Source organism: Aricia agestis, chromosome 15 (genome assembly GCF_905147365.1).
Source record: "Aricia agestis chromosome 15, ilAriAges1.1, whole genome shotgun sequence".
NCBI classification, from domain to species: domain Eukaryota; kingdom Metazoa; phylum Arthropoda; class Insecta; order Lepidoptera; family Lycaenidae; genus Aricia; species Aricia agestis.
The window spans coordinates 9,054,467-9,067,768 of NC_056420.1; the positions used below are offsets into that span (position 1 = coordinate 9,054,467).

Genomic DNA, 13,302 nt, shown 5'->3' on the forward strand with positions numbered 1-13,302 from the left:
TCAAGGACGATCGATTGCCTCCGAACCGCTGGCTGCTTGGACGTGTGATCCACCTCTACCCTGGCTCAGATGGCATCGCGCGAGTAGCAGACATCCAGACGACCTCAGGGACTCTACGGCGCGCCTACAACCGACTCTGCCCGCTACCTGTTTTGGAATCTTCGCTTCCAACGGGGCCAGCATGTGAAGTAGCAGCAAACTTAAGTTAAAATAATATGTGAAGTGGCAACACCGCGCTTCCGCCCGGCGTAGGCGCCATCATCTGTGTCTCGCATTTTGACATTGACCTTTTCGTTTCCGCGCTCTGGCTGGTACTTGTGCCAGCCAGAGCGCCGCGTGTGAACTCTCTCTCTTTCCAAAAATATATTTTGTCAAGTTCCTAATTAATTATCTTGGTTATTGAATACAAATCGTTCTATAGGAATACCTTTTTCATTTATCGCCTGTACAAGGTTTCACACGCGAGTTATACACGAAGGCGCGGCGTGGCGGAAGCAAGCACGCCATTTTGTTCAAATTCCACTATCTACTTCGAGGGCGTGGAGGCGACGGGCAATAAGCGGCGGAGGCCCATCACGTTGCCGACGATCACAACCGCACCAGTCCAGCTAAATGGAATAAAGTGGCGTGAAGAAAAGAGGTGCACCGGGACGCTGAGACACCGCGTGGCAACAAGCGGCGGAGGCCCACCACGCTGTGCAGGCGCATATCCACATCCACAACGCACGACTCGGAGGCACCGGGACGCTGAGACACCGCGTGGCAACAAGCGGCGGAGGCCCACCACGCTGTGCAGGCGCATATCCACATCCACAACGCACGACTCGGAGGCACCGGGACGCTGAGACACCGCGTGGCAACAAGCGGCGGAGGCCCACCACGCTGTGCAGGCGCATATCCACATCCACAACGCACGACTCGGAGGCACCGGGACGCTGAGACACCGCGTGGCAACAAGCGGCGGAGGCCCACCACGCTGTGCAGGCGCACATCTACAACGTACGACTCGGAGGCACCAGGACACTGATACACCGCGTGGCAACAAGCGGCGGAGGCCCATCACGCAGTTAATTTGGTCAGTTTGTTCCATTTATTCCGATGTTCATTCACTTATCCATTCCATATACATATTCCAATCCTAACACCTAGAACTGAGTACTAGATTGGTTCAGTTTTGGATTTAAATACTGATAAACACGTTGCATATTTTGTGCCTAGTTTATGCACTAAGCACATATTGGTTCTACATTCTAATTTAAAGGGTAAACAATACAAAATACCTTTCCATAATACAAATTAGGTTACTTAGTTATTATTGAGTGGTTTAGCACAAATTTCAATATTGTTTCATTAAAATCATTGAGTATTTTGTAAGTTCAATCTAATTTATTATAAATATTGCATTAATTGCATTTCTTTGTCGAGACAGCATCTGCAGTATAAAGTTTGCATGTCAATTGCTGTAACAAATATTATACACTGGGTAACTGCTAATTCCAGTTGTGTGGCATACGTGCGAGACTGCACCTTTGTGCGGAGTGAGACTGCAACAAGTCTACAAGCTTCGTGTTCATATCTTGCTGCTACATCGGGCACCTCATCAACATCGGTCATCGTCATCACTCGCATTTAAGTATTGTTTTGATTTTTGTTGGCTGCATTATTATTGGTTCCAAATATGTCAGTTTCATGTGAGGATTCTAGTAAGCTTACTGTGGAGGAAAATGAAAGGAAACTTATCAGGAAGCGAGGTATTTGTAAACAAAAATTAACACATTTTAAAAAATATTTAGAAACATTAGAGTCATCTCTTTCAGTTGTAAAGATTTGTGAGTTAAATTTGAGATTATCTAAAATAGAGGAATTGTACACAGAATTTGATCTCATCCAATCTGAAATCGAAATTATCTCCCAAATTCCAGAGCATCAGTTCACGGAGCGGGAGGAGTTCGAACTCACTTATTTCGAAACATTGGCAACTGCACGCGAGCTGAGCGGCCGCCATGCAGAGGCTAATGCTACGAGCAACACTACGGGCAGCGAGACGGGTACAGTACTTGCCGCACCAACAGGTCTGAAATTACCCACTATTAAGTTGCCTACATTTTCTGGTCAGTATCAAGATTGGCTTGAGTTTCATGACACATTTACCTCTCTTATACAAAACAATAACACAATACCAAATATCAATAAGTTTCATTATTTGAGGGCTGCATTAAAGGATACAGCGGCTTTAGTCATACGTTCTCTTGAATTTTCCTCGGAAAACTATGAAGTGGCTTGGGACTTGCTGTGTGATAGGTTTAATAATGATCGAGTGTTAGTTAACAGTCACATCACTAATTTGTTTAATATGCAACCAATTTACAAGGAATCAGCCCAGGCTTTGCGGGGCATAATTGATAGTACTAATCGAAATCTCAGGGCTCTGAATACCCTGAAGCTGCCTACAGATCAGTGGGACATACTCATTATTCATTTTGTAGCTGCTAAATTGGACCCTAGCACAAATAGGGAATGGGAGGAAGAGAGAAACAAAATGAAAGTTCTTCCGACCCTTAAAGATTTTTATGAATTTTTGAAATCTCGTGCGGACATGCTGGAGGCTATGGGTGAGACAAACCTCAAACCTAAACAACATAAAACGTTTATTACCTCTCTGCAGCAGAGCAACGCTAATACTAGTACTAGTAGGTTTGCTTCTCGTTGCTGTCGAATACAGGAGGTAAAGTTGTTTTGCTTTCGACGGCTCTGCTAAAGGTTAAAGACAAGTATGGGAAGGAACACCATGTGCGGGCTTTGCTTGACAATGGAAGCACGGCAAGCTTCATAACAGAAAGCTTATGCACTAAATTGCAATTGCCATTTTATTCTACTGCTGCGTCGGTAGAAGGATTAAATTATCAGTCTTCACGTATAACTAAACGTTGTGAAATAAATATTGCTTCACGCATGTATCCATACAATGCGAATGTCAGTTGTTTTATAGTCCCTCACATAACTCAAAACTTACCTACTATGATAATTGATGTCTCATCATTCCAAATCCCCTCTGAATTGAATTTAGCTGACCCGATGTTCCACACCCCTGAAAAAATCGAAATGCTGCTAGGTGCTGATATATTCTGGAATGTTTTATTGAATAACAACATTTCTTTGGGTAAGCACAAGCCCACACTTAGCGATACGAAGCTGGGATGGTTGGTCTCAGGTTCTGTACCGAGTTATCAAGGTATCCCTAAGCACTTCACCGTCCACTGCCATCATTTGTGTGAGAATCAACTCCACTTTGAGATGTCTAAATTTTTCGAGTCTGAAACAATTAATAGACCTGAGAGTTTAACTCCTGAACAGAAACAGTGCGAACAAGATTTTGTTGCCAATACAAGGCGAGATAGTGAGGGCAGGTTTGTGGTAAAAATACCTTTTAAAGAGGATCCAGATACACTGGGGGACTCATACATTTCTGCTAGGGCTCAGTTCTTAGCAGTAGAACGAAAGATGGCGCGACAGCCGATTTTACAGGAAAGGTACAAAACCTTTATTAAAGAATACTATGACATGGGTCACATGAGTGAGGTAGGTCATGATATTACTAGGCCCACACCATATTTCATGCCTCATCATGCTGTGTGCAATGAGGAGAGCACTAGTACAAAACTAAGAGTTGTATTCAACGCTTCAAATCCCACATCAAATGGGAAATCCTTAAATGATTTACAGATGGTAGGGGCAACTGTCCAAGATGATTTATTCTCGATTCTAATCCGATTTAGATTGCATAAGTATGTTCTTTGTGGGGACATTGAAAAAATGTATAGGCAAATATTAATTTGTCCTTCGCAGCGTCATCTGCAACATATATTATGGCGTTTTAACACGAACGACCCAATAACAAAATATACCTTGAATACTGTCACATATGGCACAGCATCGGCTCCCTTCTTAGCCACAAGGTGCTTACGAAAGCTTGCTGAGGAGTGCAATGACCCTCAAGTTAGCAAAGCCATTGCGAATGATTTTTATATAGATGACTACATTTCGGGTGCTGACTCCATAAGTCAGACGGTAGATATAGCAAAGGGTGTAATAAAAGAATTAGAATCCGCAAAATTTAAACTAAGGAAATGGCGGTCTAATAGCCCGCAAATTTTAAATATAATTCAAGGTGCAATTGGAGCGAACGAATCAATCCAATTTCATGATAATAGTACAAAGGCTTTAGGCTTGCGTTGGGCATGTGATAATGATCAATTGTATTTCACAACTTCTGACATTTCACATAGTCAGTCCATGCCGACGAAGCGGACAATCTTGTCCACGCTAGCTCAGATTTTCGACCCTTTGGGGCTTATAAATCCATATATATTACAGGCAAAACTTATTTTAAAAAAGGTCTGGGAGTGTAAAATAGGCTGGGAGGACCCACTACCTCCAGAAATTCAATTAGAATGGGCAAAATTTCTTAAAGCGTTGCCAGACTTAAACAATTTTAAAATACCTAGACGTATGTTAGGGAATTCGGCAAAAATTGAACTTCATTCATTTTGTGATGCATCTGGTCAAGCGTACAGTGCATGCATATATGTTCGCACACTCTCTGGTGATCAGACATTCTCTGTTCATTTAGCTGCCGCTAAGAGTAGAGTTCAGTCAGCTCGAAAGACTACTATACCTCGGTTAGAGCTCTGTGGAGCTCTACTGTCGGCACGACTTACAAAAAAGGTGAATAAGGCGCTCAGTTTGTACAGGGTCATTGACCGGGTGGTATTCTGGTGTGACTCTACCATTGTTATTAGTTGGATTAAAACAGAGTCTTCAAAGCTTAAGGATTTAAGGAAAGACGGGCCGGACCACCACCTCTGCAGAGACGATCGATTGCCTCCGAACCGCTGGCTGCTTGGACGTGTGATCCACCTCTACCCTGGCTCAGATGGCATCGCGCGAGTAGCAGACATCCAGACGACCTCAGGGACTCTACGGCGCGCCTACAACCGACTCTGCCCGCTACCTGTTTTGGAATCTTCGCTTCCAACGGGGCCAGCATGTGAAGTAGCAGTGAAGTAGCAATTAATTATCTTGGTTATTGAATACAAATCGTTCTATAGGAATACCTTTTTCATTTATCGCCTGTACACAATCACTATGTTTTATTTAGATTTATGAGACTTTTTTATAATCTAATTATAAACCACTTCACACATGCACAAGGTCATAATATACGCCACAAAGTGGATGCAACAAAAATACCCTCTGCATGAAAAAAGCAAGTGCTTAAAATATAACAGGAAGGCAGACTTTCAGAGTAGAAACTAATAAAATAGCTTGGGTTATCAAGTAGCTTGGCTAGCCTTGGTTGAACGTAACCTTTATATCTGAACTTACAAGTCTCATAACTCGGGACGGACAGCTTTAACAACAAATGTATCTTAGCAATTGTTGTTCCAATTTAAGAGACCTATCCGACGACACATATTTCAATGCCATTGGTGGATGGTCCCAGGTTCCATATATTTTTTCTCATCTTCTTTTGTATGGATTTGACAGATTTCAATTGCATGAGACGTCTTGCGAATCTGTCAATTCAATACAAATTTACAAATGCATCTACGCGTCGCGTTGCGGTCTGAATTGACCCTTACAAACGTGAGTGTGAAGTTTTAAAGACGTCTTTATGGAACGTGAAGTATCGCGTCGGTCGTGTCATGTCGGTTTTGTGCGGTCCGCGACAATTTTATGGCATTTTTATTGATTTCTTTGTGTGGCCCATGGAGTTGAATTATTGAAATTTTTCTTAGCGGTTCTGAGAACTTCCGCGGCTTTAAAGTCGGGGCTTGACCTATTTATGTTAAAGATTATCAAATGATCTGACGACCTACTTTATATAAGTGCCGCCGCAGAGTAAATTCTGCAGTGCCAATGGTCGCCCCGGGACGTGGGACATCTTATGCTTCGTTTAAGGCTTATGCCACGGAATATTACGTACAATTAACGTTATTGCCATATTTTAGTAGATTAACCTTTTTTAATTGTGATTTAAATAACAATATTAATTTAAACCGTGTTTTAACTTATTGCGCATTTTATTCAATAGAAAAATTTAAAACGAAGACAATTGTATTAATGAGTGTTTACAACGAAAGCCTATCAAATGCCCAATTCTACAACACCAATCTTCGATTCTCAGACAAAAGAATCAAATCACGTTCCAAGTTTCAACGTTGTGAAAAAAATCCCATTGTATTAAAACTAGTAACAGTTCGGGAGACTAATAGTAAGCGCATTAGGAAATATTCAAAGCGAGCAGTATCTGACTTTAAATTCGAACATCAAAATAAATGATGCAGCGAGCCAGACAGGCGCTTAAATTAGGTGGCCTGCCTTTGTGGCCTCACAAATGGCCGAGAATATGACAACGTCGTTTATTTGATACTACATCAACTGAGGGCTTAGTGTTTATTGCTGGTATTTGCCAATTTACGGCCAATGTGGAGGACATTAGTAACTTGCGTCCATGGTTTAGGAAGATTTTTTTAAGAAGATTGCTTTAAGACCTTGTTCAGAAGAACGTATAGACCAGAGGGTCTAGACAAGCGGCAAGCATTATCGTAAACGCCAAAGTCAACGGCACAAAATGTTTGGGATTTGACATTAGTATTCGCTAGCGAACCGATGACTTATGTCCTACGAATTATAAAAACTAAGGAAAAGTAACTCCGTCAAAAAACATGCTCCACAATACTTGTCAAAAAAGTGTACCTTAGGTACACATTTCAATACATTTGCAATATTTAGGTGACCTTGAGCGGTACTAGGCTGACGTTACATGACAGATCAAAAGGAACCAAATTTAAAACGGTAATAGTATGGGAGTTACGATTCCTTAGTTTTTATTATTCGTAGCTTATGTCAAATCGCATTTATTTTGTTAGCGTTTACGATAATCGCTTGCCACTTGTCTACTAGGCTAGGCCCATAGACTATAAGTAACTGTAGGCGTGAGTAGACTTGTTAAGCCCCCAAATATTTCTCTGGATTATCTTTCACTCATACTCAACTTTCCCTGACATTCTTTTCTCTCTTCTGCACTGAAAATTTTATTAGGACACTAACAAAATGTATTACATCAATTTTAATCAAGCCTATGTATTTTAAAAAACAATATCGTCATTATTATTTCGACTAAAACCATTTCACGTAAAAATACGAACTAGATCACAACTAAAGGAAAACAGTCCGAGTAATTTTTTAGTACTATTTTAAATGATTCATATACCTAGAACGCCGCGGGTTATGGCAGATAATGATTTTTATCATTACTTACATTATATTATGTTTATTAATTGTCCTCAGATCTACGACCAATGCGCTGATACAAGAGAGGGCGCTTCAAGACTTAGTAAGTTACTACTGTTATTGAATAGAACTACTGTTTGTTGAAAACTATGTGCATGAATCTACGAATAATAATAGTTTTTATTATTCGTAGGCAGCACTGCGTACTTTTGTCAGTAGTAAAAGAAGGCCGATTATACAGCACCGCCAATAACGCCGCGGTACGCCGCATAGTTATTATTTCTAATAGAGAATGAATATTAAAATTTCTCTAGCGAAATTTACGAACAATGTAGTTAATAATTTTCTAACCATTCCAGCCGAGAGGCATGATTAAAAATAGCAATATGTTAATGCAAATAATACATGTGTAGACTTGTGAAGTGACTCGGTATATTTACTGCCTGTAAACGTCGTACTTTTACATTGCATTTTCCTTATTTATTTACTGAAAAATAAAATCTTGGTTCGTCTCCTGACAGCCAAATTCTTAGGTTATTAGTAGCTATTAAAATTCTCATTACAATCATGAGATATTCAGGCGTTTTAAAATGGCATTAATTTTAATTTTAAAGCAAAAAAGACAAGTGTAGTAGTTTATTTAATACTTAATTTTGCAGCAACCGGCATTTCTAGCTCAAAATGCATTAAAATTATTATTACGACCGGTGTGTTGATGATGAATAGTGTCGTTAATAGGAGTTTAAGTTCGGTAACTATTAATGACATAGCCCGAAGCCGTAATAGTTGAGAAGGATGGGGTCTCCGAGGAATTTCACTTAGAGGCTCCCGCGTACCCGGCGCAAATATGTACGGTCTCTATATTGATATTGAAATAGAAAATGGTAATATTAAACTAGAAGGAAAAATTAGGTCAAGTGTGGCCGCGGCCTATGGACCATGTTGTGTATTAGTTCGGAGAAATAACGATACTTTCTATGTTTTAATATTGTGAGCTACTGATTCTAGCGTAAAGCTTCGCGCACATTATACGGGGCGCAGCGGGGAGGGCTGCATTTTGAACACGCTTTTATTAGTTTGGGCTGTATGTATGTAACGGAATCTTTGAGCACAATACCTATCTCCAGTTATAGTCTAATAAATTCGAAACTTTGCATACGTATTAAGGGCCAATGACAATGCAATTAATTGTTTAAATTAAAAATATATTAAAAAAGCATGTTTTTGTTTTTTTAAACAATTATTATTATTCAATATTCATATACACATTTTATAACCCATCGCACACTCGCTACATTACACTCGTAATGTAATCGGTAAAAATATCAAATTATACAATAAGCGTGTGTACCTACTGGTTTTTAATAGCTTGGTCTTATTGGTTGAATATGAACCATACCTAAACGTGATTGGTAATTTCACTGTAGATTTACATTTGTTAGTAATTGTTTATTGGTTCTTGTGTAGGCTCAAACATCTTATATTATGTGAGTTGTTTCTGTAAAGCCTATATAGTAGTGCTGATAACAGCACACTAACAGCAGTTTAGACTTTAGAGCATATGTCAAAGAAATTAATAATAATTGTTAACCATGCTTGCCTTTCAATATTAATTAACTGTTACAATAATAATTATAAATTTATTATTGTAACAGTTAATTCATATTTAAAGGCATGTTTATGAAATATATCTTTCGTACGTACTATCAAATGTTAAAAAGGTTAACCAAATGCAAGCCTGGATATATTATTAATTTCTTTGACATAGGCTCTTTAATTTAAACTGACAAGATTCTGATTTATTACACCTATGTACTCGTAAATTATGTTAGTTATCATAGTTCTTGCAGGTATATTCATTAATTTAAGTTTAAGACTTGAATCAAAGTTTTAATTTGAGTAATACAGTTACTATAACTATTTTTACAAGTATAAGAATAGTATGTAAGTAGCAAAGTAAAAATGTGCAAAATATATATAATACTAGAGGCCTAAAACAACAAATATTAAAGTTGGTTTCTCTAAATACTAATGCTTACTTACTTTATTTAAACTTTATCAATATAATTTTAGGAAATGGCAAACGACGCACAGAAAACTATAAAGGATAATTTATTTATTAAGTACATAATTTAATTTATAAAAGAAAACACACCTAACTATCGAAAACTATTATTTACGGAAAAACAGGACAAGCCAAAAACCACGTAATAAAATTGTAGCCTTCCACTTGCAATAAATCTTCCGACGCGACGTATCAAAAGTACGCGAGATAAATCATGCTTTATGAGAATTTAAAAACCAATGAGCACAAAATAAACAAATAAACAAATCGTTGAGAAGGGTTATCGTGGTAATTTGCCAGAGTCGTTTTTTTCTTTTTTTCATTGGACAATTTTAACCGAGTTCATCCCAAATGTCGTCCATTAGGAAGATCCCTGGCCGCGATAAAAACGTACTTTGTTTCAGTCATACCATTATTTTTTATTTCCTTGCTTTTACAAGCGTTACCTTTTTTCATTCTGCAGTCTATTTATTCTTTCGTAATGGCGCCTGTCACGGTTTGTAATTGTATCGGAATTCATTCCACAAAAGATATATCGTTCGTTACGACCGTTTTGGAACAACGAACGTAATTTAGTTGTAAAAAAATAATTACAATTTTTTTGTAAATATACGAAACACATATAACTGAGTTAGCTCCATATTCATAATAAAATAGGCGTGCGTACAGACTACATAAATTAATTTCTGAAAGTTTATTAATTTTATAATATTTAATTAACATCAAAACGAAATCGAATCCCTTATTAATCTAGACGTTATTAAATTGCCATGTTTTAATAACTGCGTACGTCGGATTTCGTATTCTAAAGTTTATCCGAAGTATAAAATTAATATTCATCACTAGACCCTCGTAGTTGAATCATAGGGATTTAGATTGCAAATCCCTGAAGAGAGCGGATCCGTCGCGGGCGTGCGCCGAACGTTATACAGATAGCTTTATTCACACGTTTTTTTGTCATTTCAAATTCACTAAAACCCTGCTATATTTTGGAGTGGTCTTTGTCATGCCGAAACAGTGGAAAAAAGAGAAACTGAGTGTAGAAATGGCGTAGAGTCAGCGACGTAGAGGGTGCTACGACAGTATAAGTTGTGTTGCCACACGATTCCTCACAAGGAAATATAAGTTTTGTTAGTCTCGCTAAAACTCCAGAACGGCTGAACCGATTTGACAAATTTTAGTCTTGCAATATTCGTGGAAGTCCATGGAAGGTTTTAGGAAAATAAAACGTTACAGATCAAAACACCGCTTAATAATTACGACGAAATTTGTTGCATACTGTTTATAATAATATCTAAATATCTGCTTCTAGTAACACGTTATACACGTTAATATGTAAGTTCTGTTGGTACCATGTAATATTAGTATAATAACAGTATCATTTAACAACAATATAATATCTGTAATCGCAGTCCTAATAAACAACATGACTACTTCTATCGCTGCTGCAAAAGTTGAATATTATTTTCCAATATTCCATATTGGATATCTATTAAATACAAAAACATAAATTGATTCGATAAAGTCTATTTATTTAGATTGCGTGTGCGTCAAAACGTAATATACAGATAGGAATTTACCAACAAAGGTTTTGTCTCCATTTCAATAAGACTTCCATCAGATATGGATTTCAAAGGGTTCAATAATAACCGGTTAGAGCGAAGCCACACTGTTTCGTTGTATTGCGGTGCGTCGTCGCAAACTTAACGCTGCTTCTAAGCAACTACCACATTAAACTTTTCTAATATGCCTACATTAAGACTGCCTGCATCGATCCATTGAAATTATGTCCGAACGCAACGCATTAGGCTGCCTGCCCATTACGTCGTGAGCCGCGCGGCAGCCGCGCGGCAGCCGCGCGACAGTAGCGCGGCTCCATAATAAAACGAGCCTAATAATAATAAGGCGTTGCGTTCGTACGTAATTTCAATGGATCGATGGAGAAGAAAATATGAAGATCTGTCGGAGCTCTAATTGACTGTCGTGGCCCCGCAGCCATTCATTTAGTATTGTTTCAGCACGATCATCATTTCCGAATTATATCGTCGTCACAGCGTTACAAACAGGGCAGGTGTGGCATAATATTATGTTGTTGTTCCGTCGCGTTGCGACGACGCAACAACGCAATACGAGCGAAGCAACGATATGGCCTAGCTCTACAATAGATAATATTAACTCACCGAACAATATGAAGATACAACTGAGCTCCGCGGCCCACATGTTGCTAGTTTACATTATGCGTCCGAAAACACATGACAGTCTACACACAAACACTATGTTCATCACACACTGTTCATCGCATGTTTTTGGTGCGTTCTTTGATTACCTGTAACAAAAAATTGAGATTATAAATAAGGTTTTTTACTCTCAGAATTATTAATAACAAGCGTCATGCCTGGTCTGGCCAGGACTAGTCCAGAGTATTATTATACCTCAAATGTCACTATAATTGCAGGTTACCTCGCGCGTATTCTCGTTGAATTAATTAGAATAAAATTCTTTGCTCTGGGAGACATCACTATACAAAGATCGATTATTGTCCAATGACACGAGTCGAGTACGAGTTGGATAACGATGACCAATGTCATCGTTATCCAACTCGTACTCGAGTAGTCAGTGAATCGATCTTACATATTTTGTGGTATTAGATTGAGAGATGGGGAACCTAAGACCCATTGATTATCAAAACGCTAGCCAGTAACAAAATACAAAATAATTTTAAGCATAAAATTTTTAATATTTTAAAATTCAATGTGCCCAGTAAAACATTGGAATTTGTACCGAATATTTCCACCGTCTAAAATTAGTGCCGGCATAAAAATGTAGATTAAAAACAAAGTGACGAATAAAATTTTGTGACGGCCCAAACAGGGCCGGAATTTCTACATATAAAATCCAAAATAGAATTAGGTAACGCTAGAGCAGAGATTCCCAAACTCCTTTGTTTCGTAGACCCCTTTTAAAATTTGGTGAATCCAGTGGACCCCCGCAGTACTCTCCCGCCCCAGTATTGTAGAGGTACAATACTAATCTATGAAACTTGGTATTATTTTAAGTAACAGTCGTTTTGCTTCTTATCAAATTATCTACAGCTTTCAGATAAAATAAATATTTTTAGTTCTTTTCATGGACCCAGTCTTACGATTGTGTACCCCCTTTTCTTGTCAGGCCCAACGCAGACCCCCGCTGAGTCTCGCGTGGACCCCTGGGGGTCCACCAGGACCACTTTGGAAATTACTGCGCTAGAGGGGGTAGGGGAGGCTTTTAGCGTGGTGTACCATTACTTTTATCGAGTTTAAATATTATCCTCCTGTTTTATCCGGCGCGGTATTGGCAGACTTATCTATTATTCACGGCGCTTCGTCTGTTACGATATTCGTCTCGATATTATACCGCAACTGACGGAATATTGTGGCGCTCCGTATTGCAATAGACGTACATATAAAGGACGATATATAAGCAAGTGTTATCTGTGTTGGTGGTGGGGCTGCGGTCGTGTATCACGCGTTTCCCGTAGTTCCACCTTCAGGAGCAGGATCACCGTTGGGGTTTTAGTGGGTAGTCCCGGGTGCGGATCTTACGTCCGCCCCGGGGAGTCCCGCATACCTCGGTGGTCCTCCCCAGGCCCCGGGGATGCGTGAACGCATTACCCCAACGCACAAAAAAGTGTCATCTATGTAGGCCCAGTATCCAGTAATTTTTGGACCATTTTGTTGTTTAGCATCATATTTACATCAAGAAATTTAATTTACCTTTTATGTAACATTTAAATTTAGTTTGTTATTATTTTTAGCAATATTCCGCGAAAACAACTTCCACCTTTAAGTAAATGAGTGAGTGTACGCATAGACATGCGTACAGCACCTCCCTCCTCCCACACTGCCTATGCGTACACTCGCATGCAAGAACTTGCAAACACCACCACCACACAAGCAATAATG

At 39.0% G+C, this 13,302-nt stretch overlaps 1 protein-coding gene across 1 annotated transcript in view; it reads right to left on the reverse strand.

Annotated features, from left to right (window-relative positions):
- LOC121734173 (hemicentin-2-like) overlaps positions 1 to 13,302 on the reverse strand; it is a 65,092-nt gene that overhangs the window by 39,017 nt on the left and 12,773 nt on the right. Inside the window, exon 2 of the mRNA XM_042124625.1 lies at positions 11,542 to 11,687. Coding sequence (XP_041980559.1) covers positions 11,542 to 11,581 — 40 coding nt within the window. The 5' untranslated portion in view covers positions 11,582 to 11,687. The remainder of the gene's footprint in view (positions 1 to 11,541; positions 11,688 to 13,302) is intronic.